The 27,699-nt window shown below is 37.5% G+C and overlaps 1 protein-coding gene across 1 annotated transcript in view; it reads left to right on the top strand.

Annotated features, from left to right (window-relative positions):
• Window positions 1-1,085: 1,085 nt before the first annotated feature.
• Window positions 1,086-27,699, top strand: part of ZFC3H1 (zinc finger, C3H1-type containing) — a gene marked incomplete at its 5' end in the record, with an annotated part of 39,092 nt that continues 12,478 nt past the window's right edge. Inside the window, 22 exons of the mRNA XM_009877638.1 lie at window positions 1,086-1,526; window positions 4,435-4,499; window positions 4,756-4,954; window positions 5,163-5,389; window positions 6,992-7,115; window positions 8,401-8,498; window positions 9,453-9,656; window positions 10,410-10,574; window positions 14,438-14,575; window positions 14,984-15,102; window positions 15,418-15,564; window positions 16,588-16,762; window positions 16,960-17,091; window positions 18,963-19,511; window positions 19,596-19,705; window positions 20,532-20,663; window positions 21,760-21,881; window positions 22,395-22,496; window positions 22,849-22,965; window positions 23,819-24,002; window positions 25,727-25,913; window positions 26,373-26,564. Coding sequence (XP_009875940.1) covers window positions 1,086-1,526; window positions 4,435-4,499; window positions 4,756-4,954; window positions 5,163-5,389; window positions 6,992-7,115; window positions 8,401-8,498; window positions 9,453-9,656; window positions 10,410-10,574; window positions 14,438-14,575; window positions 14,984-15,102; window positions 15,418-15,564; window positions 16,588-16,762; window positions 16,960-17,091; window positions 18,963-19,511; window positions 19,596-19,705; window positions 20,532-20,663; window positions 21,760-21,881; window positions 22,395-22,496; window positions 22,849-22,965; window positions 23,819-24,002; window positions 25,727-25,913; window positions 26,373-26,564 — 3,929 coding nt within the window. The remainder of the gene's footprint in view (window positions 1,527-4,434; window positions 4,500-4,755; window positions 4,955-5,162; window positions 5,390-6,991; window positions 7,116-8,400; window positions 8,499-9,452; window positions 9,657-10,409; window positions 10,575-14,437; window positions 14,576-14,983; window positions 15,103-15,417; window positions 15,565-16,587; window positions 16,763-16,959; window positions 17,092-18,962; window positions 19,512-19,595; window positions 19,706-20,531; window positions 20,664-21,759; window positions 21,882-22,394; window positions 22,497-22,848; window positions 22,966-23,818; window positions 24,003-25,726; window positions 25,914-26,372; window positions 26,565-27,699) is intronic.

The raw sequence follows: 27,699 nt of genomic DNA, 5'->3' as shown, positions 1-27,699 counted from the left end.
AGAGCAGAAGAATGGGCGGAGTCCTCCTTGGATGTTGGCTTTTGAAGAAGAGAGCTTAAGCCCTGTGATCCCTGAAATTTACACTGAATGTGACATGTATGGAGTGGAATATTTTGTTGGTCATGTTTGGGTAACTTACTCCGTCACTCTTGTGGCCTTTTTACTTCCCAGCATCCCCAATGCGATACACAAGATTTAGCAGTGACCTTGGTTTCTCTAGGAGCGAGTATAAGCAAGAGCCTTTCTGCATAGCAGTCCCTGGTAGCAACTGTAAACAACAGGTGTTATCACTTCTAGTAGGAGACACTGTCTGCAGAAACGTGCTGTTAACTTCAGAACATGCAGTCTCTTAGACTTAGCTGAAAAGTAAAATCACTGAACAGAATTGATTCCGTTTTAGCTCAAACCAGGACACTCGGACATCACGTTGTCAAGAAAATCTATGCCTTGGACATGCATAGACAACTTTTTCTGAGTAACTGGTAATTCCCAATCATGTTTTAGCATTTTTGAATGCTTTGATTAGAAGTCTTTAGCCATTTATTCCCTTCAGTTGTTAATTATTCTGTGCCTTACCTCATTTATTGATCTACAGTTACTGCAGTGTGTAATTGTGTTGTGGCTAGACTTAGCATTTTATAAAAGGATAAAATGAGTGAGAGTTAAATTAACCTGTATTTTCCAGAATGTTGAATAGGGAGTCAGTACTTAGGAACTCTGGAAGGCTGACTTATTCTTTGTTATAAGGGACCTTCTCAGCATTAAGATCTATTGTTTCTGGGAGGGTGGTATGAGCAAGAGGCAAGACTTTTCAGCATTTCATGAAATTCTTGTCATAAGTAGGATATTTCAAATTGTTGGTTTGAGAAAATGTTTATTTAACATTGTCATTTAACATTTATTTAACATATCGATATATAATGAAGGATACACCTTTTGCATGCTTCTCATGTTTATAAGGGATATTTTTCAAGCTAGCCCCAAGACGAAATTAAAATCCGCAAGTGGTTTTAAGTTTTGTATGTAATTTAGGGTTCAGTGGTGATATTACCACTGTTTTAACTTTACACATGCTCTTGTCTTAGTTTTCTTGACCAGTAATTCAGCCAAAACTTTTGGAAGGTCCCCATCTAGAAAACAGAACTACTCTTCTAAAAATGAGAACTCTGTGGAAGAAAGCTTTGAGGATCTGCTCTTGAAGTATAAGCAGATACAGTTAGAGCTTGAACACATTAATAAAGACGAAAGACTGGCTTTAAGCAACAGGGAAGAAAATGAACAACAAGATGATGATAAAACGGTGGACACTGAGGACCAAGTAACTGTAGAAAATGACAGTATTACAACGGATGCTATAAAAGAAGTATCTCCTGAGGAGAAAAGTCCGGTTATAGCCTTTCAGGCATTTGAACTAAAACCTCTCAGACAAAAACTGCCTACTCCAGCTGAGAGGAGCAGATTAAAAAAAAGCAAAGAAGGAACAAAACAGTCATCACAAAAAGCTGAAGTCACAGAATCCGGCCAAGGTAAATACCTGTGAAGTTTCTTTAGCTTGTAAAATTCGTTTTAGTTGCTATTCTCTATCATTTCTGTTAGGTAGTGGGGAAAATTTTACTTCAAAATGCTAATTAAAATGTTAAACATTTTTAGTTACAGACTTAATGTGCTTAACTCCCATTTTATGTTACTCCTTGAATTGCATAAACATGCTTGGAAGCATGATTTTGGTTTGGTTTTTTTTTTTCCTTTTTTTTTGTGTGTGTCTTTGTTTTTCTTAACTAATGTGTTTTCTTAGACTAACTGGTATAGTTTGGCAGAAAGAATGAGAAAAGAAGACTTTAATTGCTGTTCACAGCAGAAGTAATAGTCTGTCACTGGAACTTTTCTTTCTGTTTTTCCTGTGTTCTTTTTTGCAGAAGCAAAATGTATTGGGGTTTTTTTTTAGCTGAAAAGTTAACATTTAAAGACCCTTTTTGTCTACCTTTCATCTTTATTATCTGTTTTCTTCAGTGTAATAATCCTTTATGTGATATGTTCACCAGAATTATCCTGGTCATTATTGGTACTCATGAATAGTGAAGAAATCATGGGCCAGAAAGAGAGAGGATTTGTAGAAGAAATGTAGCTCAAGGGTAGACTAAATATCTTGTTTGTTCTGCAGGCCAAAGAGTGTAATTGTGGAGATGCACAAACCAGTTAGTGAGAAACAAGTTACTGCGTTCAGCTGACACGTACTGTCCTTGATCTTACTTTTAAGCCTTTACAGAATAAGGCAGCTGGCTTTAACTTCCTGTTGGGAGGCTTCTTCAAGTTCTAATAAGTGCTTGCTGTGGTTGAGGGTGTGCTTGCAGTTATCACTTGTCATCTTATGTTAGCTAATTTGTCAGCGTGCCTAAACTATCAATTTGAGTGGGAAGGGACGAAGTGGTAAGTGGATGGATTAAGAATACAGGTGAGTAATTAGTAGGAATATGAAGAAATATAGGACTAGAGCACCTCAAGTCAGAATGATTTGTATTTAACTTAAGAATGAGAATTTAGAAGACAAAACCTGTAAAGAAACTGAAGGGCAAAACTGATAACTGCTAGCCTAACCACCTCATTCCAGATATTTTTTTCCCCTTGTGACTTTCCAATTAATTAAAAAAATGGTTCTGGTATTCTTTAAGAGGTAATGTAGTTTTTAAAGGTAGACATTAAGGAAAGGAACAGATCCTCACCACAGAAGGCAAACCAGTAGGCTGTAGGAAGAGAATATTGGAAGACAGGAGTAAAAGAGCTATTTAAAAAGCAAAACAGTTTAAAAAGATAAATCCAACTTACAAACTTAGTAGCACTGAAATTGAAAATAAGACCTAGCTGATTTGAGTTATTGCAGATTCATTTATATTGAGTGTATGTATACTATTTGATTATGTATGTGTTGGGAAATGTGCAAAATATGTTTTTCCTGTTATATTTATTTTTAAATGGTGTGCTGGCTGTTTCTCCAGAACTGTTTCAAGTTGAAGAGCTTGTCTTAAAATAATGGCTAGTTTGTGTCTCTAGATTTAATTATCTGTGGTTCAGCTGCTCTGACAGAGACTTTGCAATATTCCCTCCTTTCCTTCCTGTGTTCCCCGTTACTCTGTTTGGTGTTGTCCCCTTGTGGTTTGAAAGAACATTTTAGTTTGTGTAGTACGTGCCTCTGTACATTTGTTTGCATCACAGACACTGCCGAACCATCTGTGTCTCCTTAGTTCCACCCTGTGAACTGAAGGGTTGGGATCTTTGCTTAGTGTAATAACTCTTTTGAATTTTCTTGTAGAACAGATATGGCTATTAGATACTATCTTTCTTCCTCTTGTATGTGTGCTTCTACAAAATGCATGTATGTACAAGCAGGAAGATCTTCAGCATTTGCTACATACCATTTTTACATTGGCATAAAGTCTTGGTGTATTTTAATCAGTGCCTTCCCCAGTATGACTTTTCGTAAAAGCTGTACAGAGTGCAAATGTGTTTTTTACTCAGTTAAATTGTTGGAAGGAACATCTCTTTGGGGAAAAGCTAATATCTCCAAGCTTCACTGGAAATGTTTATTTCCTTCCTCTGATTCGGATAAATATATGTGTGGCTATACATAAATGATGTAATTATAGTTTTGCTATCAATTACAGTTATTAGCTATAATACTTAGGTAATAGTATAATATGATATACAGTATTACATTATTTATAAAATATAACATGTTAACATGCGTATGTATACGCTATGTAATAATCAGATGGGTATACGGCTTTTGGACTGTCTAACAAATTAATTATAAACAATGCAAATAACTATCCTATAACAAACTTCTACCATTATTAGATTGACTTCAGTTGGATCAACAATAGTTCTGAGGATTTCCTACCAGAACTTACTATTTAGCAGGAAAGCATTACTGTTTACTATTCATTTTCAACAGATAACTCTTCTGGTCTTCTTTGGCATGAAATGGAGCAAGTGTGGGTCTTTATTTAATTCTGCAAAAGACTGACTGGTTACTCAGAATAGCTGCTAGTGCAATCTGAGACGCTCAGGACAGCAGCTAATATGAGATGGTAGCATAAATCGGATGGCCAGAAGTCATCTTTTCTCCCTGTGTCCAAGTCTGTTTTTCTCTCCTTCTTGGGAAAGTATGTGTCAACCTTAAGACAGATTTATTAAAAAATGACAAATCTTACCTTAGGCTTCAGGCAGTGTGGTGATGTGGATTTCATCAGGTATGCCAAGGTTATATTAGTATTTGTTAATGTCACTTTATATATACCCCGATGTTCTGTTTCATACTGTGTACCAATGAAACTGATAAAATATGTTTGTATGACTTAAGTTCTGCACATCATTTTAATGTAACTCTGTTTTGTGAGAAACAGCTTACTCAGAAATGCAATATTTTTCTTTCGGAAGGTACAGAAGACAAAGAACAAACATCTGTGCGAAAACTTAGCAGTTCAGATGTTACATCTGAAAAGGTAAGGGAGTATTGCTCATAAATGAGGCGTAATTGCATTATGATACTTTTGACTTTTTCCAAATTGCAGTACAGAAATGTTTCAGTAGTAGAAACAGTCCATTCTTAAGGAATGACACCAGTACAGTAGAGTTTTTAAACTTTCTCTTAGTAAAAATTTTGAGACAGACTTAAAAGACTTTTGAAATGAAAGATTTAGCTATTAAAAAACGTTTCTTGACTTTTTGTCTTATCCTTTCTTCTCTTTTCTTCTCAAGAAGCTGCTTGATGATGAGGAGGAGATGTCTGAATTGCAACTTAGGCTTCTTGCACTTCAGTCTGCTAGTAAAAAATGGCAGCAGAAAGAACAACAGGTGATGAAGGAAAGCAAGGAAAAACTGACAAAAACGAAAAGTGTAACTCAGAAAGTCAAAGCCAGTACAAAAGCACATTCAACAAAAAAGACTAGTGCTACAGGTAATAAGTTTAATGTTACTGAAATGGCTATCAATGACATGACATCTGAAATAAAAAACCCCAACATCGTATGATATGTGAAACATTGGGCAATGATCCTCTAATCCTTCTAAAACCGTGTTCATCTGCTCAAAGCTCTTGAAGAATCTAGGATTAGGGAGAACCATTGAGATAAGGTGGAGTTAATCATGTATCTTCTTATTTAAAGCCAAGCAAACTTTGAGGAAACAACAGACAAAGACATCAAAGAAAATGCAGCAGCAAAAGGAACAAGACAGGCGTCAAAAAGAGGAAGACCAGAGGAAACAGGAAGAGGAAGAGGAGAGAAGAAAGAGAGAAGAAGAAATCAGAAAAATTAGGGACCTCTCAAATCAAGAAGAGCAGTACAATCGATTTATGAAGTTAGTCGGAGGAAAGAGGAGATCAAGAAGCAGGGTAACAAATTTGTTATATTGTGTTCAGGTGTTATATTTGGGATCCGTTAATGATTTGTCTTGCCCCTTCGGGTTCTGTGTCCCTTCTTCCTCTCCACCTTTAAAAAAGAAAGAAAAAGCTCAGTATTGCAGTGTCTGCTGTGTTTGAATGCCATGCTAGACAAACATTCCCTTTGGGTTGAGTTAAGATTGTTTTTTTTTAAGAATTATACGTTTGCAAGCCAGTGTTAAAACATTTTCTTCTACAAGATACTGTGAAAATTATGATCAAAAGACAGTCTCTAATGTAACACGAACCAGTCAACCAAACTATCCTGGTTTTCTTCTCTTAGATTGCAGTTTTGTCTCTTCATTTTTGTAATTTTAGGGTCTATACAACATCATTGGCCTGCGGCTTTCGAAGTGTCACCCGAGGTTTGATTTCTTCATGGTGTTTTTTAGTTTTGTCAAGGTACAAAATAAGTTCAAACACAAAACGTGATTACTTTAGCTTCATTATAGGATGACAGAGTTGTGTCAGATTTTTGAATTTTTAATTACTGCAGTGGTCATCGTGGTGCAGTTTTAAGTTGTCTTTATTCTCTCATCTTGAGATTAGGAAAATACACTTGAATGAATAATGTTTTTTTCTCTAAAATGTTGACACATGACCGAAAAGATGACTTTCTTTAGCATTAGTTCTTTCACCATGGAAGCAGTACAGTTGCTGCAGCCAGATGCTTCAAGTGCTTAGAGCTGCTGATACTCTGAGGAGGAATGAAGCTGCAGCTAAGGGACTTGGGACTCCCTGTTGGAGATCATGTTATAGAAGAGTCCCATTTGTTATAATAATGAGTGTAAAATTGAGACTAAAAGTGTTTAACTGTGAAGAGTAGAAATTCTACAACCTACCAAAATGCCTACTGTATGCCTCTGAAAGGTACAAATTGAGGAGTCTGATTAAGTCATATTTACCTGTTCTGTGTATTTTCAGTGTTCACAGAATTTTGACTGGCATCCATATAGTGATGGGCATTCTTTAAACAATCTGATTTATTAGTCAGCAGTCACTGGCCATGGTTTGTGTGCTATGTGGCTCCTTCTGGGACAATGAAAAGTTTCTCCGCCTGAGATGTCCGTCTTCAAACAATCAGAACATGTTTTACACAAACACACAGCCTTTATCGTCATGAACATGATCCTTGTGCAATTTTGTATTGCTTCTAACAAGGATAGTTGAAGTGGTACTTGCTGTGACAGATTAACAGAAATAACAAAGCATTTAATTTTCTTGCAGTGTTTCAGAAATATATAATCATGGCAATTTACGAGATACGTAATGACCTAAGAGGTATTTTAAAGTCACTTCTGTGTATCTTGACACCCCCCTGCCTTCCTGCTCCAAAGAGACCCAGTTTTAAAACTGCCTGTTAACTTGTCAAGTCACTACCTGCAATGACTTTGAGCAGTTTGCTCTTTTTTTACTAGCTAAGTAAATTGTATTTATAAAGCAATTAGAAGACAAAATTATCAGGGCTTGTTTCTAAAATTTACTTTTAATTGCATTGCTCTGAAACAGCAACAGAAGACCAGCTAAATAAAATGCTCTTTTTTGTATGTTTAGTCTTCAGATATGGACTTGAGATGGTCTTTGGATAAGCAGTCTACAGACAGTGCAGGAGGCATTTATCAGTATGATAATTATGATGAAGTTGCTATGGATACAGATAGTGAGACCAACTCTCCGGGTAAGACTTCTTTGTGTTTTTCTTATATGGTGATTGGTAAAAATAGTTAAAAAGTAGGAAATGAGCTATCACTTTAGAAGGAAAGTAGGAAAGTCTTTCTTTTGAGATGGGACAGTTAAAGAGCTATCATTTTTAAGGTGAGCTAATAAAGTCTCATTTTAATGCTGACTCTCTTTCTGTCTCGGCTATAGTGTGGTTAGAAGATCTTCAAGGTTATGTTGTTCTCATTGCAGTACTGTAGAGCTTATTCCTTTACATTCCCAAGCAGCTGTGTGGAAAGTAAGGGCCCCAGGGTGTTGACTGGATAGACAGCAGCTTTGCAAAAAACCAAAAAACAGAAAACAAATGAAGGACCGGGGTATCCCAATGGACAGGAAGTGAATTTGCAGCAGGGCTTTGGGTGACAAAGGCTAACTACAGCCTGGGTTGTAGCGCTGTGCCTGTGGTGGGTGGGTGGTTGGAGGAGGCTGTTATACTCTGATGAGACTGCATCAGTTTCCTGACTTTGTGGTAGGTCAAAGAGTGTGATGTACTAGAAGTCTAAAAGAGGACCTTTTTGATTAAGGGAAACTGTCTCAGGCATATTTTTCATGTTCGTTGGGGACTGGAGTGCTTGATTTATGAGAAGAGACTTAGAAAGCAGAGTTTGTGTTGAGAAGGTTAAGGAAGGCTTGTGCTACTGTCTTCACCTAGCTAGTGGGCAGTAACAGAAGAGGAACCAAACTTCCGTGGAGTCTGCAAGAGAAGGACAAGGGGCAGTAGTTAAATTGTAACAAAATAAATTCTGGTTAGATACAAGGGAAGACGTTCACAGAGAATGACTGGAACTTGAATATGCTTGGCACTTGACAGGACAAAGGCCCTTAGCAACCTGACTTCGGGGCAGCCCTGCTTTGAGCACCTGTGCTGGGGCATGTGCCTTCCAGATGCCTCTTCCAGACTAAATCATTTACTCACTCTTGAGTTTGAGGTGCCTTTAAGGTATTCAGGTTTCCCTGTTCTATCTCAACATGTGGAGTGTTGAGAAAGCTTCGTTGAGCATGCTACTTTATTGGCTGCTTTTCATCTTCCATCTTTTTTCTTTTTTACTCCTTGTTAGCCTTCTTTATACATTAGCTTGCTAAAATACGGCACCATACTGCTCTGTCGGCCCTTTAGCTATGTGAATCTTCTCTTGATGAAACATCTCAAGCTCTAGTTTTATGTTTCAGAACTTGGTAACAGCTGTGCATTTGGTGTCTTTCTGTTCTGATAGTGTTTTTAAATATTTTTTTTTTAATTACAGCTTCTTCTCCAGCACAGCCTCCCTTCTATGAGTGTCCGATAGGATATTATCCACCTCCAGTACCACCGATTTCTTTGCCACTGCCACCTCCAATTCCAGTAAGTAACCTTGGGAGGAGTGTGATTTTGAAAATGTTGCTAATTCTAATTTTGTATCTTAATTCTAATGATAAAGTTAGGATTAAATTTAGATTCTGATTTTGATATAGTTCTCTGAGTCACTTGAACTATGTGATAGACTTGTAGTTGCTTTGTAAAAAATGATTTCACTTAGTTTTTTGGCTGATGCAATTCCTGTTTAATGGAATTTTTTTCCCTATTGTTCCTTAGGCTGTCTCATAACAGAAAGCGAAAATGACTTGAAGTACTTAAAAAAGAGAAAAAGAATTGGAATTATTTGCAGGAGGCAACTTTGCCCCTTACCTCTGGGCCATGCGTGTAGATAGGCTTATTCACTGACTTGTTACTGAAGGGAGGAAAAAAAACCACCAAAAATGTAGCTCATCATAGTACTTTCAAACTTTGTGTGTTTTGATTATATGCTGTCTGCTTTCTCACCTCAGAGTCCACATGGAAATTGAATTAGTGCTTTTTTTCCCCACCGCTTTCCTTCACTTGAATGATTATTACCCTTCCCAGTAAAGCAGGAGAAGTTACCATTTGCTGCCATGGCAACTGTTGAATTTTTGGCTAAGGGAAATTGTAATTTTGTTACCAAAGACAAATTCGTAGAACTGCTTAAGGACTGTTCATTCAGGCAATGTGAGCTTACATGGTCAGACATATTTCTGTGCCTGTGGGCTCTCTCTGGTTCTGAATTCTCTGTATGTTCAGTTTGTATGTCTGCACTACTTTACTATGCAAATGTAACTTCATTTCCATGATCTCTGAGTAATTACTAACTTGTTTACCAGCTGACTTTGACAGTGATCTAAACTGTCTGCAGTTTGAATTAGTTTTAAACCATGAAATAATTAAGATCTCCAGCTCTGCTGAATGATCATAAAGTAGTAATTTTCGTGTTTCAAACCATTGTTTTCCTTTTTATCGCAGCCTGTGCCATCTCTGAGCCAGCTTTACATGGAGGCTATATCTTGTGTTTCTCTTGAGCCGCCTCCACCTCTTCCACCTCTTCCCCCTGAAGAGCCTGAGCAGCCACCAAAGCCTCCGTTTGCTGATGAGGAAGAGGAAGAGGAGATGCTTTTAAGAGAAGAATTACTCAAGTCTCTAGCCAACAAGCGAGCTTTCAGATCTGAGGTACTCCATTGGTTTTAGAATGTAAACCTCTAGATGGCAATCTTGATCAGAATTTAAGTGTGACCTGCTAAGTGAGGGCTGCTGGCTCTTTATGCTGATGACTTAAAAAAAAACCCAAACCCAACCAACAAACAATGAATTTTTTAAAAAAATCTTCTCTGAATTTCCATCACCCTCTGCCTCCCCCTTTCACCCCCCAAAAAAGAAATCAAAAGCCAGCCTGGAGCACCCTTTAAATTGTAAATTGTAGCTTGTCTTTTATGTTTGAGTATGTTCAGAGGAATGGGGATTTTATTTTCTGGAAAAACAAGTTTATTATTTACCAGCTGTCAGTTAGAAAACAAGGCATATGGGGAAATCATCTTTTGGTTTTCATTGTTTGAAAATTTGGATTTATTTTGTTTTTTTAAACCTTGTGAAAAGGTCACAAATCTTGTGCATTTGACCTGTGGATAACTGGCATATTATTGTGTGCCTTTTTGATATTATTGCAGGATTGCAAGGTATGTCTAATAAGTGGGGATAGTCTGCCTAAATTACAGTTCCAAGTTCAAAGACATATGTAGAACAATCTGAATTATGCATACCTTGAGTAACCTGATCTAGTTGAGAGGCGTCCCTGCCCATGACAGGGAGGCTGGACTAGATGATCTCTAAGGTCCCTTCCAGCCTAGGCCATTCTATGATACGTCTTTTAAATTAGCTGTGTGTAGTGTGTATTTTTATAACCATATTTTTGTTTTATTTTGTTAGGAAACTTCAAGTAACAGTGGTCCACCTTCCCCTCCCGTTCCGGATAATTTGCAGTCTGTGCCAAGAAGCAATCTGTCTGCTGTCAGTATTAATACCGTGTCTCAGCCACGGGTACAGAACACAAAGTTTGTTAGAGTGCCGAGGCTTCCACGAGCAGTGATCACAGTAAGGAAATATTGCTCCTTTCTATTAATAACACTGAGTTAAAGTTGTCTTCAGTTCGGGTGAACAGTGGACTTAAGGTTTTCTAGTGATACAGCACAAAATCATGGAGCTTCAGTTAAACATTTGAGCTTCAAAACACAGCAGCACTCATCTGAACTTCAAGAGACTGTAAATATAGTTCAGTTAATTTCTTTTCCAGATTAGCACAGGTTAAGAGGTGCTCTTCAGTGGTAGCTGAGCCAATCTAATGACTTGCCAAAAAAGAGGTTGTCTTGTTCTTTCTCCTGCTCCTGGCCAGATGACGTTTCCCTTCTCTTAAACTGTTGTCTGGAGCATCAGTCCTGTTCATTAACTTACTGAACGTGTGAAACTGGTTAGAAGACTAACATTGGCAGGGGGAAAAACGTACTTTTCCTTCTAGGGGGTGTTAAAGTTCTTTTAATGAACAGTACGTGAGCATCAGAGCTAGCACAAAAGTGGTGGCAGATGGCATGTCTGTGAGAGCGGATGGAAGACAGAGGAGCAGGCAGCAGACTTCTTTCCGTTACCTCAAACTATCCTGTAACTTGATCTTCATTTGAACAGTCATGGGAGGTATGTGCAGGCAACATTTGATTTGTCATGTCTGCTCTCTCCTCAGATTATTATTTTTTTTTGCCTGGCATGATTGCCAGACTGGAAGTCCGTGTTGCCTATTGTTCTGTTTACGACAGTGAACAATATGTAGTGGCTAGCTTGTGATTTTAGCAACACATATTACAAAGCTTGGTTTGTTTTAGGTCTTTCCCATGCAGATTCTCTAACGAATGGTATGATCGGGTCAGTACTGTTGCCTTTCTGTCAGTGGATGGTGTCTCTAGTAAACTGATTTTGTTTTTTTACTAAATTGGCAGGAATATATATAGTTAGCTTTGGGACTATTTTGTCACTATCAAATCTAGCTGTAGCTGGCCAACAGTTTTCTTGCTTATAAATACAGATGGTATGATCACTCGGTGACCTGATGCCATAATGGACAGAAAAAAAAAGCTTAAGGAGATAAAGACTGTAGTGTTCCTTATTTTGGTTGTTCTAAGGCCTGCTTTCCTTTCCACAGGAAGATTGTGCTCTTAAATACATACACTTTGAGTTGTCTGTACCCTTCTTCACAGTCTACTTTAAATTTGAGATATAAGTAGAGTAATTGTTCATTTGAGGGATGCTTATATCCTTCTATGATCATACTGTCTTTACTTACATTTTAAAATGTTCTTACATTTAAATACTAAACCTATTTTCAGAAAAAAAGCAAGCCACCAAAACCAAACAACCCTTAAATTCATAGAATCATAGAATGGCCTAAGCTGGAAGGGACCTTAGAGATCATTTTAATCCAGCCTCCCTGCCGCCAGGGACGCCCACTCTCACCTAGATCAGGCAACGCATGGGGACCGAACGGGAATCGAACCCGCAACCTTCACATTGTTAGCAGTACGCTCAACTGACTGAGCTAACTGGCCCCCTAAATTGCCACATAGCCTATTGCCACATAGCCCCCAGTCTTGGGACTTTAACTTCTGTTATATAAATGAGGGAGAACATGTTACTGGGGAGCTGTTGGTTTGTTTTAGTAACATAATAAATGCCTCTTGTCAGTTGTGCTGTTGGAAGGTATTATGTAAACGTAAAACAACCTACAACTGGAAGTCAGTGCTTGTTGCTAACTGCGGTTAACTTAGTTAAAGCGGACAGATTAATACCTGCTATTTGAATCAGCTACCTTGGCTAGTGTCTTATAGAAACAAAACATTCTGCATTTGTTCCTGTTTTAAAATAACTTGGGATATAGACTATTTCTGTGAAAAAATAGGTGTGTTCTCAAGAACTTATGGCCAAATAATGTTCACAAGAGACTAGGTATTTCTGTCCTTCGTGAAAACAATATGCAAACAGTATCAATTACTCCTGTTAAATTTTCTAGAAGCAATTTGTATTGAATGCCAATGATTTCTTTTTAGCTTTTATAGTACTTGATGTTTATTAATAGAGCCTAAAAAAAGTGAACTCATGAGAATTCAGTTTTGAACTTAAAAATGGATAGTTTTTCTGTGAGCATCGTATATATCCAAGGTGAAGAAAATTACAAAGTTATAGAAAATGAACATTTTTCAGGTATCTGAAATCTAATTTCATGGGTTTGGGGGTCTGGTAACTTTTGAATGTTTGAGTATGCTGTACTGTATTGCAGCAGAGGTTTTAAATTTGCAAGCCTTAATTTTTTTCTGTGGAGCTGAGGATCTCTGCGCAATGAAATAGCATACAGATATTGGTTTGCTTTTTCAGTTACATCTTGTAACTCTTTTACAAAATAGTCATAAATACTTAGGGATCTGTTCTCCACAGATTGAAAATCTGTTCTAGAACATTACGGAGAGACCCTGCATTACAGCTGAAGCTCTGGTTCCTGTGCAGTAGAAGCTGCTGAAGGCAGCAGTGGAAGCACACTGAGGGCAGTGTGAGGGTAGTTGCCTGATGTTATTGACTTTGACCCTTCCTGCTGTAAGCTTTTCTCCCAGAAGAAAAATGTGAAAGGCAGTTAGACATTCTACCCTATATAGCTGTGCCAAAAGCAGCTTAGCAGCTTTTACCTTTTAATACCAAGAATCAGTGGTAGGGAAGGGGTGTATTGGGCATCTGAAGATGAGGAGAGTGGGATGCCTTGCCTGATTAATTTAATTTTCCATGGAGCTACAGCCAGAGAATATTTGTGAGCATAAGACCAGTGCCTTATTCTGTTTTCTTGAACTGAACAGAATTGGTTCTGCTTAGCTCAAACAAAGACAAATATTAATTGGATTTTTACCTACCAGTCCTGTGATCGTGCAAAAATTATGCAGCTGTAGTACATTGAAAAGTTGTAGATATGATCCTTATTTTAAGAACTGTCCAGAAAGATTTAAGAACTGTCCAGAAAGAATATAGAAGAAGAAATTATTTTGGAAATTGGGTATTTTTTACTTGAACAAGTAGTTTGTGTGTGTGATGTGTGCTTTAAAAACACACTTAGAACTTTGAAGATGTCCTGTCCTGAGGTAAAGGTTAAATGTATTACTGTAGTTGTCCAGGCCTACACTGGAAGTTGGGAAGAGCGATCCTGGAAATGTGAACTAAGTTGCTTCTTTTCAAGCTGAAACCACAGAGCATTTGAGGTTAATCTAAATTACCTGCTTGTTTCTTTATCTTTCTTTGTGTTGGAATTGGCAATCGTCTGATCTTCAGTGAGATGTTTCAGTTAGTGATCTTGGCAAAAAGTGATTAATCTTGTTTCATTTGTTCTTTATGCATTGTTGGTATTCTGCCAATTTAAGTGCCCGAGCAGCTTGCTGTAAGGTCAGCTGAGTATAACTGTGGGACAAGGGATGTCACAACGGTGTGGCAGAAATATGGGGGAGTTCTGGTATATCTGCCACAGCATTTCTAATGTAAACTCAATTGATTGTTGCCTCTCAGTTACTTAAAATATCGCTTGCAAATAGAGGATGATATTTTTCATCACAGTTGAAATAATTCCTGAAGTATAGGAGTCAAAGGTTTGAAATTTGTATACTGTAACCATAGAGATGTAGATATGCTGCAGGTGCATGGAAATAGGATGAAAATGTTGGAGTACCTTTCACGTTACAGTTATCAAGAATGGGTACACTATCTCTGTCTCATCGTGGAGATGCACAAGTGCTTAGGCTTTTTTCTTAAAATGTGGAGTTGATGTACCATGATAATAAAAAGGGTTAACCTCCTTTCTCTCTTCTAGTAAATATGTGCTCAGTTGTATCTGTCTCTGACTTTTTCTTCTTGCTATAAAACTTCTTTCATTCTCTCCACAGCTTCCAAAACACAAGTCTGTTGTGGTTAGATTAAATGACTCAGATGATAGCGAGTCTGATGGAGAGCCGTCTAACTCAGCTAGCAGTGTTTTTGGAGGACTAGAGTCTATGATAAAAGAAGCAAGGAGAAATGTTGAGGTAAACGCTACAAGCATTGAATAGATTAATTCTGTAATAATTTTGCTTTATAGATGTAATTTGAACTTTAGATTTTGATCAAGTAGTACTGGATTAAATCAGAAATGGGCAAGAGTGACTACATTACTCCTGTCCAGACCATTGCATTGTAATTTGGATTGCATGAGCTAATTAAAATTATTTTTAGCTGAGATGGCATCCTGAAGATAGAATTTATAATGTATTTTGGTTTCACTTTTTTCTATTAATACAATGCATCTTTAATTACTAGCAAAAAGAATGGCTTAAAAGGTCTTACTAGTCTTGAATAGCTTTAAGTTTGTGCTCAAATGCATCTTAAAAATAGTAATTAATAGCTATATTTTTAGACTAGTATGACTACTATTTTCTTGAACCCTGTTGTAACAGGCCTCAAAAATCAAAGCCCCTCCAAAAGCAGAAAAAGAAAATGATCCGATGAGAACTCCAGAGGCTCTTCCAGAAGACAAGAAGATAGAATACAGGCTCTTAAAAGAAGAGATTGCCAGGTACAACTGACTTTAATTATTAATGTGAAATGTGTATTCTCTGTAGTCCTTTACTAATCTATTTTTGTAACTGGAAGGAAAATCTGGTTCTAAAACCTTGCCATTGTCTTCCCCCACTCACAGGAGACTTCGGAGTCTAAAGAAGGTCCTTAGATTGAAAGTGATGTAGAGTAGTTGATTGCAGTTGTGGTTTCTTTTAACTTGAATTCTGGTCCTGCTACTTTTAAATAAACATTTTAAAACTATATTGGAAGTACACATCAAAATGAATGTTGAAGCTACTGAACATCATTGCTTTTAACATCTCTGTTCTAGTCGTGAGAAGCAACGCTTGGTTAAGTCTGATCCACTGAGGAACAATTCATCTCCCGCAAATTCTGATGGTGAAGTTGATGGAATTGGAAGGATAGCAGTAGTGACAAAACAAGTAACAGAAGCAGAAGCAAAGCTTAAGAAAAACAGGTACGTGTTTCACCGTCATGTCTTACCCTATTTGCTTAGCAAGGTGAAAATAGCAAGTAATCTTTTTAAGGTATAGCATTCAAAGTACAGCAGGTGATTGGTTTTCTCTTGTCTTGAACTATTCAGTCTATTCAGTTTTGAACTCTTGCTCTATGAAGGGATTTGTGTTGTAGTGCCAATGTGGTGTTTGGTGGTAACTTCTAAGTATCATTTGTCATGCTGGTTTCAGACTTGTTTCTTCGGTGATTAGAGCATCATCTGTGCCATCTAATAACTCTCAAATATGAAAAAATGAGTGTGCTTTCCACTACTCTGTACTCTTTGAGGGTAGCATGTTTCAGTGGGATATGCCTGATACATATAAATGAATGTTTCTGCAGAGCAGGTGTAATGTTTGAAGCTTTTCCTGTATGTCTGTCTCTTTAGCATGTCTCTTCCCTGTTTCTCACCCTTTTTCCAGTTTACTGTGGAAAATACAAGTGCTTTTGCTGGTTACGTCCTTCTTCTCTGCTTCTGTGGCCACTTGGTTATTTCTATGTGATTTCGTGAACAAACTAGTTCATGTTGAAGGACATTTTTCCTCATTCCCTTTATTCACACCCATTGAAGTCTGTCTTATTTTCTTTAATGCTTGACTTTTTATGTGTACTCTGTGCACGTGTAGTCTGCTAATGTGTGCATGTACCCTAAGGAAGAATGAGGTTGTTACCTGACAGAAAGCAGGAACATGTGAGTTTTGGATGCCTTAGTATTAAAAACAGTATTAAAGATACACCATTTGTGTGCCTTTGCCTGTCTTCATGACTAGAATGTTTTCCTCTGCTTTAGACTGACAAGTGAACTTAGGATACTGAAATCTGCTGTATTGTCTTATGGATATTAAGACCATCTGGAGAAACTTAATGATGCTTGTTGATAAGTTAAGAAGAGCTGGGTTCTTTTATAGGGTGTTAGAGGAGCAGCAGTAGCTCTGGGAAACTTCCTTTTTGAAAATGGTTTGTTGTATGGCTTTTCTACTTTTAGACTTATGTTGATGAAGGATGAATCTGTCTTGAAAAATTTGTTGCAACAAGAGGCCAAGAAAAGAGAGAATGTTCGAATTGCCGAAAATAAAATTACCAAACTGGCTGAACAGCTACAAGCAACAGAGAAGATCTTGAATGCTAATAAGACGCTTCTCAAGAAGCTTCAGGAACAAGTAACTAATTTTGAAATGTTTGTTTCCTTGAGCTGGAAATCTTGAAATAGGAAGCCTAATTTTTGGAGGGAGTAGGCATTCTCTGAATTAACCATTAATTAATTCCCATTTCTTTTCTGAATATATTTTATTACGTGATCATATCTGAAAATTTGCACCCTACTGTAATATTTATTTCTTTTTCTTTTTTCTTTCAGATTCATAGAGTTCAACAACGAGTTGCAATTAAAAAAGCTCTGGCATTAAAATATGGGGAAGAACTTGCTCGAGCAAAAGCAGTAGCAAGTAAAGAAATTGGGAAACGAAAACTGGAGCAAGATCATCTTGGAGTACGTCCGCTTGCTTTTAAACTCTGCTGTGCTTAAAGCAGCGTTGTGGTTTGACCCTGGCAGGTGCCCACACAGTTGCTCTATCACGCCCTCTTCTCTGCTAGACAGGGGTAGAAAATATATCGAAGGGCTAATGGTTTGAGATAAGGACAGGCAGATCACCTGCATCTACTATCTCAGGCAAAACAGACTCGATTTTGAGGAAATTAGTTACAAATCAGAGAAGAGTGGTGAGAGATAAAACCATCTTAAAAAAAAAAACACCAAAAAACACCAAAACAACAAACTAAACCCCAAAACCTTCCCACCATCCCTCTCTTCCTCCCAGGCAAAGCATCAATCCCAGTTTATCCACCTCCTCCCCCTGAGTGACACAGGGGAACAGGGAATGGGGGTTGTGGTCAGTTCATCTGATGTTGGTTCCACTGTTGTGTCTTCCTCTGGAGGAGGACTCTCACTCTTCCCCTGGGCCATTGTGGTGTCCCTTTCATGGGAGACAATCTTCACACACTGTTTTCCAATGTGAGTCCTCTCACAAAAGGGCATTTCATTACAAACTGCGCAACGTGAGTCCTCTCACGAGGGACAATCTGCCCCAACTTGAGTCTCTACGGGGTGCAGTCCTTCAGGGGAAACTGCTCAAGCGTGAGTCTCCTGCAGCATAACAAAAGTCCTGTCAGCCAGCCTGCTCCAGCGTGGGCTTCTCTCTCCGAACGGGCTACAGGCTCTGGCAGCAACCTGCTCCGGCATGGGCTTCCCACAGAATTATAGCCCCCTTCAGGCATCCGCCTGCTCCGGTGTGAGGTCTTGCATGGGCTGCAGGTGGGCATCTACACCCCATCACACCCATGGGCTGCAGGGGGACAGCCTGCTGCACCATGGTCTTCACCACGGCCCAGGGGACTTTCTGCTCTGGCACCTGGAGCCCATCCTCCCTGCCTTCTTCACTGACCTTGGTTTCTTCACATAGCCTCAATCCTCTGTCTCTCTGCCAGTTGTTGTGTGACACAGTTCTTTTTTTTCTGCATTTCTTAAATACGTTTTTTAGAGGTGTTCCTGTCCTATCACTACTGATGGACTCAGCCTTGGCCAGTGGCGAGTCTGTCTTTGGAGTCAGCTGGCATTGACTCTATCAGACCTGGGGAAGCTTTTAGCAGCTTCTTGCAGAAGTCACCCCTGCAGCCACCCCGCCACTGAAATATAGCCAGGGAAACCCAATACAAGCAGTAACATTTTTGATTAGGAAACTTAGTTCAAATGGGATTTCAGGCAAAATGGGAAAACATTTCAGTAGCACTATAGGAATCTTCCTATTGGTTCCTATTTTTTTGAGAATTCAACAGCAAAAGCATTAATCGTTTAAAAAAAACCCAAACTGTTCAAAGCCTATATTTTTTTGTCAGGAGAATGTCATTAATAGATAAATAATAAGAGGAGCTATATGCCTGTGAAGGAACGCCAAAAATACTTTACTGTCTGTAGACATCAATGATCTTGTTAAAACTATCTAGCAAAGACACTGAAGAGGGGATCTGATCTTGTTTTGAAAAAGAAAATATTTTTCCTTGGTTGGTCCTCCATGTCCCCCCAACACCATGGTGTATACTTAGAGCTCATCTTTCAAGTGTGACCAGAACTTTTGTTGAAGCCTCGTGTGTGATGTAGGGTAATTTTTGTTGAAAAACCTGCCAGCTGAACTGTGGCAAACTCTTTTGTGGATTTCCTGCTGTTTGGTGAAACTTTCTGGCAAGAGTTTAAAATACGGTTTTGTAAACTTCGGATTAAATATCTTACCCGTGTTTCATTTGCCTCCTGTCAACAGATCAGTAAATATGAAAATGAAATAAAGGTAACTTTTTTTTTCTTTTCAGCCAAGCAAAATGTTGAAATTGGACAACTCTCCTGCATCAAGTCCAAAAAAGCATTCAGCGGAATTGATTGCGCTAGAGAAAAAACGACTGCAGCAGCTAGAGTATGAATATGCTCTAAAGATTAAGAAACTGAAAGAGGCCCGTGCGCTTCAAACCAAGGAACAATCAAATATTGCACCTCATGCAGAAGAGGAATCTGAATTTGCGTTGCCTCAGCCATCACTTCATGATCTTACACAGGATAAATTGTCTTTGGACAGTGAAGAGAACTACTTCGATGATGAAGTTCTGTCTAACTCGAACAGAGAGCGAAGGAGATCTTTCAGAGAATCTAATTCTTTCACTAAGCCAAATCTTAAACACGTGGACACTCCAAAACAGGAAACTATAAACAAACTTTCAAAAAAGGCATCAGAGGAGCCTGAACTGTTCCTTGGGTTGAATATTGATGAACTGAAAAAGCTTTATGCTAAAGCTGACAGCTTGAAAGAGCTCCTAGTGAAAAGTACTGCCCTTATAGTACCTAAGGAAGAGCTGTTGTGTGGTCAGGTAAGTGCAAGAAAACTAAATATGAAGGTTGTCTTCATTAGGTCACATTGCAATTGCTATATATCTGTTTTATCTGTTTCCTAGGAAATTTCAGTGGACATGGATTTTGTTACATCGCAAAATAAACAAACCGAAGTGAAACCATTTCCCTTTGGACCGTATCATAGTCCTCTTCTAGTATTTAAATCCTACAGGTATGGAAACTGTAGCAGCTCTTTGACTTTGGTGTGTATGTGCTCTTGTTTGAATATTCTTCACTGCTTTTCCTTGGTACCCAGGCATATACAGAAAGACAAGTTGCAGTGAGAAAAATGACTATCCTGAAACAATTTTGTCTGATTTAGGGAACTTAACTTAGTTACTTTTTCTGGTGTGCAGGAGCCCCTGGCTTTTTTGCAGTATGCTGCTTTTCCATTGTGTTGTGTACTGTTCCCTGCTACTAGATTGTTGTTTGGCCTTCAATTCCATAGGGAGCTAGAAATCTCAGAATTATAATACTCAAACTTTAGCTAAAAGGTTTAAAACAAGCATTGGTCTACTCAGCTCAGGCTAGTTTTTGTTTGTTTACACGCTGCAGAATCTGATTTGGTTTTTCTCTTATTTTTTTCAGGTTAATCTTTCACAATTCTCTTTGTACTTCTATTTGACATTGATTTTATGCTGACTAGAACATGAGTACTGTTTTTCTAGAACTTAAGATGAGATTCTCTTTCGGTAGTTTTTTTACCAGGTCATTAATATACTTCCTGGTTTTATATGAATGAAGTTCTGTACCTGAGAGAAAAGAGAGAATGTTAGAACAGAATCGGTTTAGGTTGAGAAGTACTGGTTTTTGTTCCCTCCCTCTCTCACTGATTTCACCTTTCTTTTAACTTGTAGATCAGCGATGCTTTTGGTTAGTAGTAGGGTTTTGAAAATAATGAGATTTAATACAAAAGTGATGATTTTTTTAAAAAAAAAATTATTTAATGAAACTATTGTCTCTGCACTTTGTCACAAGAATTCACTGTTTCATTTTAGGTTTAGTCCGTATTTTCGAACCAAGGAAAAACTGTACCTCAGTTCAGTGACATATAGCAACATGATTGAGCCAAAACAGTGTTTCTGCCGTTTTGATTTAACAGGCACATGTAATGATGATGACTGTCAGTGGTGAGTTCCTCTGAATTTTGTTCATTTGAACTAAACCCTTCTTCTAGATGTCCGACTCGCCAAAATAGGCATGTTTTTCGTTTCTTTAAAAGGTCTGGATTTATGATGCTGTGCACAAGTTCTAGAAGAGGAAGTTTTTTGTTCTGTTTTTTTTTTGTTTTTTTTTAAACCATATTGCAGATACTTGGTTGGCAGGAAAAAAAGCTTTCATCTAAGCAGTAAGGGAAGGCTCTTCAGATGTAAATGTAGATGAGCAATATGGACTGTTAAGAAAATATTTCACATTTTCCTTACTTATTCATATGGGGCTCCTTGTTTTGTAACTTAGAATAACTTCAGACCATCGTGGAACCTCAGGTAATGGTTGATAAGTACACTAGAGATACTGCTAATCAAAGCAAAGCATATACCAAATACTATGTGTTTATGAGAGGAGAAGAAACCAAAACCCAAAACAACCAAAACTTACCAACAAGAAAAATCCACAAAACCAACTGTTGTAATAATGGAAGTTTTTGTTTCTTTGAAATCTGTTGTTAAAATATATTACAAATTGTTAAGCTGTGTTGCACAGTATATTAAAATTGATACTAGAGCAAATGGATGAGTATTAGTCAGAGACAAACTCAATCTGGAAATTTCTAACTACTGGAAAAATACAGTGGGAGTGGACTTCAGCTCTTTTATTTTCCCTTTTAGTGGCAGACAGTTTTGGATCACCTTCTAGCTGTTATGCTATAAAACCATAGTTTGAAACTTTTATGTAGAAAGCAATGCCTAATTCATATAACTACCTTGTTTGAATTGGAAAGTGGTAAATACTGTGTTTTTGTGTTAGTGTTAAGTGAGTACGTAGAGGTTTATTTTAAACAGTAATGCTATAGTGAAATGAGGAAGACTAGGATTAAATTAGTGATGTAGGGTTAAGAGAACACCCAAACATATTTAACAGAAATTTCAAAGCAGGCTGTAGTGTTTTATGTGGGTGTAATTTCCTTTATGCCTTACCCTAGTGTGTACTGAAACCAACTTCGTAGTTACAAGCCTTAAGCTGTTGCTGTGATAAACATATTAATTGCTTATTTGTTTCTTTTAGGCAGCACATGAAAGATTGCACTCTTAGCCGTAAGCAGCTGTTTCAGGATATTCTGTCTTACAATTTAGAACTGATTGGCTGTTCAGAAAAAAGCACTGATGAGGAAATCAGCACTGCCACAGGTTTTTAAGAGTCTTTTTGTTCAATTTTGTGTGCCAAGATTCATTTCTGAAAGGAATGCTTTCGCTAAAGCTCTGGGGTGCAAGGACTTTGATGTAAACCAATGCTTTTAAGATACAGCTTTATGAAAAGATAGGTTTCTGTGGTTGTCCAATTCAGTCCTTTCTGGTGGGTGGTTGTATTGGTGGTGTTACAGAAAGTAAAAATCATAGATCTGAGCAACACGTCACTTAAGAAAAAAAAGTAGTGCAGGGATTCAGGGGATTGTGGAGTAATTCTTTTTCTAATTGCTGATCTGTTTCTGTGAAGCTGGAATTTTATAACAGCGTTGTTGCCATATAGACAACTTGCTAAACACAACTTTTTTCAGTCTTTCCTATCCTTGTTCTGGTACGTTAAATTACTGTACCTCTTGAAGTTTCACGAGTTCAACGTAGATGGTGCTAAATTGCTGCGAAGTTACCTATCCATTTTCGTTTATGTGTTTACCTAAGGTACAAATATTCTTATTTCAGAAAAATATGTTGAAAAACTTTTTGGTATAAACAGAGACCGTATGTCAGTGGATCAGATGGCTGTTCTTCTGGCCAGCAATGTCAATGAGAGTAAAAGTCACAGTAAGTAACGTGGTAGATTAAAGACAATATAAACTTTCTTTAGTTGTATAAGTGCTGTGATGATTTTGTAAACCAAGAATATTTTTATGTTGTTGCTTGGTTTCTTTATCTCTCAGTATTATAAATTCTGCTTATGGTAAATTGAAGGGAAGTTTGTTTTAATGCAGTAATACAATAGTTTGAGTCTGATGTGGAAAAGTAACTTAAATTTTAAATCAGTAGCGTTGAAGCTTACATGCATGTGTTGCACTCACGGGATGATTTTATCTAAAATCTTCATTAGATTAGATCTTCATATTTTAATATTGAATACAGAAAAGTAAAAGACTTTCTACTATTTCGCTTATTTCAGCACCTCCATTTACAACGTGGAAAGATAAAAGGAAATGGAGACCAAAGTACTGGAGAAAACCTTTGTTAGATAGTAGCAGCAGTGAAGAGGAACAATTTGTTGGACCTATTAAATATGGTAATCTACATGTGTGGCATCCATTACAAAAACAGTGAGGGGGAAAAATGCTTACCAACACTTAATTTTTAGTATTCTTAAGAAAAAACAATGCTTTTAATAGTACTCTTGACTTCATATTTCCTGTATACAAATTTAAATTTGCCTAAATTTGGCTAAAGTTTGACCTGAATTTGTTGTATTTAAGGAAAAATATCATATGTGTGACTGGAAGCTAAGATGGAATTTCTACTTACTTGTTCTTAAAAGGAATTATTTCTCTAGAGAATGTCTTCTTTACCTGTAGACCATTAGAATTTTTACGAATTTTTGGTTTTCCCTCTCAGAACTACAATAGTAAAACTTCGTGTTCTGCTACCTTAAATTTGTACACAGTATTTGGTGTTGAGGTCAGGAGGTGAAAAAAAGAAAAAGCTGCTGTTAAATTTTTGAGATTTAGGAACTTGCTTGAGTGTCAGTAACCCAACAGTGTTTCACATGGGACTCATGCAAGTGGGAGCATTAGGATTTGTTAGCAAATGCTGCAAGAAGGATTTTTAGATGCTCAGAATTGTTTTAGATTTTTCTTCAGATGTGTCTGTTTCCTAATGAGCTACTTTACTTGGTGTCTTGTTGATCAAAGCAGCCTTTTATTGCTTTTTATTTCTTGCCTTTCTTTGCATTTGAAATGCAACCAGTTTTTTACAGACTACACAGTTCTAGGTTTCAGAGGATGTTGAAATAACTGTATTTTGCTCTGGTCAGTGGCCATACTTGAAATATATGCATGCCCTTCATGTGAGTTTGGATATTACAGGTCACTTCTAGTCTTGAAAAGTTTTTTTTTCTTTTTATTTCTGATATTTGTTTGAAGCCCAACCCACAGAACATAAAAAAAGAGTTCCGGCTCTTGATGCCGTGGTGACTCCAGATGATGTCCGGTATTTTACAAGTGAGACTGATGACATTTCCAACTTGGAGGCAAGTGTCCAAGAAAACCCCTGTGATGTACAGCTTTGGATTAAACTTGCATACAAATACTTGAATCAAAACGAAGGGTAAGTCTGCTACGTTTTAGTTTCTTTTTACCCATGCTGCTGTGATCAAGTTTCCTTTCTGATGTTAAACAACTTTCTCCAACAATGCCACAAATTATTTATTACTTAAAAGCAGGTTAAAAAAATAGATTAGATTAGATTTCCTACATTATGCACTATGGTATGTGAGTAATGCATTATACTGATGATTTATTTTCAAGTGGGTTCTGATTCAGAACGGAAGCTGATGGAAAGTAGTGTGGAAGAAAAAATTGTTTGTGTTTGAAAAGTGTACAGCCTAATGTAGTCCCAAGATTACACTGGAATGTAGTACTTCCAGTGATAAAGTAGTGGACTATCAACTCAAATCAGTTTCTTTTCTACAGGGTGAATGGTTGGAATAACATTTGAAGTAACTTTTATCAGGAAACTTTTGTGTAAGAGCAGTTCTGCTATATAGTTTTATAGCTGTAGAAACGGAACAGTTCACTTTCCTTTTTTGTAATTTTTTTAGCTTTTCGATTTCTAACCTTTCCTGATTTCTGCTCCTTTAAGTTGTTCTGCAGCATACTGGGTTTTATTGGCAATTGGATAATTTGAGTTGGAATTCTGTCATGATTCTAGAAATCGATTTTAATAGTGAGGTACTGGCTTAAGCAGCTGCAGCACGGGGGAAAGGGAACAGAGAGGAGCAGCTCATTTATTTTTTTAAGCCTTATGTAAACTGTGGGTAATGAAGATGTATGAAAAGATCAGTTTAGCTGTGGTAGTAACTGTTTGAACACTGGGAGGGATAGAACTGGAAAGGACGATACTCGAAGAGGACACTACCAGTAGGTAGTAGGGTGAGAAAAGCACACTTTCTAAACATAAGTGTTCTTGGAAAACAACCGAGAAAAGAAAGGAGAAAACCTAATGGAAGGCATTACATCCTCTTCATAAAACAGTCGCCTCCCCCACTCCACTCTGCTCCCTCCTAGAGGGGTAACTAGTACATGGCTGACTCTTAGTTTTATTTTAGGACATATGTTCTTCTTCTCATAAATGTCTGTGCAAAGTAATTTCTAAAGATGTTTTCAGAATAACTGTGACCTCAGCAGCTTTCTGTGGTTTTATGGAAGCTTGTTTATGAATTAAAGCTCAGCTCTGTAGTTTGCAGTATAGTCAGTTATTTGAGCTGATCTTGTATAACTTTGCTGGTATCACCTCATGATAGTTATCAAAGTATTTTTTTTCTTTTGTAATGGTTTATAGGCAGTGAAAACATGCATGACATGCATAGAAACCTGAGATACGGGCTTATATTTGGCTGTATGAAGTAAACTGAATATGTTACCAAAATATTCTTTTACTAAGCCTTTGGAATTTTGAAATTTCTGCTTAAGTTTTTAAGGCTGTGTGATGTAAATACTTATACATGATTGCAGCTTGAGACTTCTGCTTACAGATGAATCTTAGCCATTTTCAATTAAATTGGACCCTTATTTGAATTCTCACTCTTCTAGAAAACTTATGTTTCCGTGCACTATGATAATTGCACCTAATAACCTGAAGGATGAAAACTTACTGAAACTTTGAAACCTTCATAGTAAAGAAGGAGTGGGACGTGGTAAAAAAAAAAAGTCTGATTCTGGGTTACTTCCATTGTAATGCTAAGCATCTATTTTCATATTTGATATTATGTAAATCATAATACTAATACAGTTGTTATGAGCGATTTTTAAACTTTTTTTTCATTTTGACAGCTCATCATCTGAGTGTTTAGATTCTACTTTAAATGTTTTGGCTCGAGCCCTTGAGAACAACAAAGAAAATCCTGAAATTTGGTGTCATTACCTCCGACTTTTTTCAAAAAGAGGAACCAAGGAGGAGGTACAGGAAATGTGTGAGACAGCAGTGGAATATGCTCCATCTTATCAAATCTGGTGGACAGTAAGTGTCAAAAAAAAAAGTATATGTGACGTGTTAATGCATGTCTGTGCTTTCTACTCTAGAAAACCAGTGTGTATGACAGGGAGATTGTGGAAGGAATAATGCCATAGCTTTTTGAAAACTTAAAAGTGGCTCAGAAAATGAAGTAATTCAGAGTTTTGTTTGCAGGATGTTAGTAGAAATCATCATGTTTTTCTCTGGTAGAAGAAGTTACTTCAGAGGAAGATGTTACATCTTCTGCTACATAATCTTGCAAAATTTAACTTTGACTATTTGATCTTTAATATTTGAAGTGTTTCTGAGGTTTAATAGGAAAATTTGGTGTGAGAGAGGGAAATACAGTCCATAAAGTGGTGAATGACATCCGAAGTTTGATTTCATGTGATTTTAAATGTTAACCTAGAAGCTTTACTGGTATTCTGACTATTATTGTTGTTAATATGAATTATTTCTCTCTAGTTTTTGAATTTAGAGAATTCCTTTGATGGAAAAGACTATGTTTGCGGGAGGATGCTGCAGTTCCTAATGGAAGTGACAGGGGGAGAAGAAAATTCAAATCTCTTGTCCTTTCAGCTGCTGGAGACTCTCCTGTACAGAGTTCACTTAAGCCTCTTTACAGGAAGACACCAGAATGCTCTTGTTCTGCTGCAGGTAACTTCCAGATTGCCACCCCATGAATTGTTTCCCTACCTTCACCTGTCTAATACCTGTGACTCTCGTAGTGTCAACTTTGAGAATAACTGTTCCTTCCTTTATTTGCTGAAGGAATTCTAAAGCCTTCTGTTTTGATATATAATGCCCTTGAAAAATTTGGATATGTCTTTGGAGTTTTTGTTACCTACTTTGCTTAGTTTGTGTAGCTGATAGTCTAGACCACATTTCCTCCTAATCGCTTTGCTTCTTGGTTTCTGGCAAACCACTGCGCTCGCAGGCCCTTCACTGCAGTCATGTGTTGCCTCATGTAGTCAAACATTTATTGGTGCAGAAATTACCAAACCAGTAATATGTTGAAAAGATACTTGTTAGCTAGCAGTATTGCCCTGCTCCAAAATTGGAGGCTGCTAAATCAGACTTTAGTGATCCCATGAGCTCCTAACTCATGGAATTATCCTGAGCCTTTACTGTGACTGTAGAAGGACTTGAGGTCGCTGTTAATGGTTCTGTAGGCAGTAGAAGTGGCGGATGAGGGGAAGAAATAGTACTAAAAACTGGGAGCTGCTGTAGTTTCAGTTGCAAGTTTTTTCATTCCTACCAGCAGGTGTCACCTGTTGCTTGCTACACCCCAAAACACTTCTCGGTTGTGTGGTTTAAGGCCGTCACGCTTTTGCCGAGCTCCAGTTTAAATAGAGAAGTGTAATGCTGCGTGGACTTCCTCCAAAAGCTGTTCTAAACAGAGCAATAGTGATAAATGGAACTCTGAATGTTTAACTGAATAAACAAAAAGAACAGAGGGAAGAAAAAATCAGTTTGTTGAATTGACATGGAAATCAGCTGCATATGGGAGAATAACATGGGATGGTTTCCCTTACCTTTCCCTAAAGCATTGTCGCAAAATCAAACACTTAAGTATCTTTTTTTTAATGTTAATCTGAAACATGTAGTTGAGAAGAATGTCTTGGGGAGAGGTTATTTAGCCGTATTTAAGAAAAGAAAATGTCTTACTTCATATAGTAAGTAGCAATTTGTGTCTCTGAAAACTTGAAAGCAGAACGTGAAAGTGCATTCTTCATATTTATCCAGAAAAGGGTTGTCACGTAACTAGTCATGAGATTCTGTTCTGTTTTAG

This window comes from Apaloderma vittatum, unplaced genomic scaffold, assembly GCF_000703405.1.
Source record: "Apaloderma vittatum isolate BGI_N311 unplaced genomic scaffold, ASM70340v1 scaffold12481, whole genome shotgun sequence".
NCBI classification, from domain to species: domain Eukaryota; kingdom Metazoa; phylum Chordata; class Aves; order Trogoniformes; family Trogonidae; genus Apaloderma; species Apaloderma vittatum.
The sequence above is the reverse complement of the archived record's forward strand: the minus strand, read 5'-3'. Positions and strand labels throughout refer to the sequence as shown.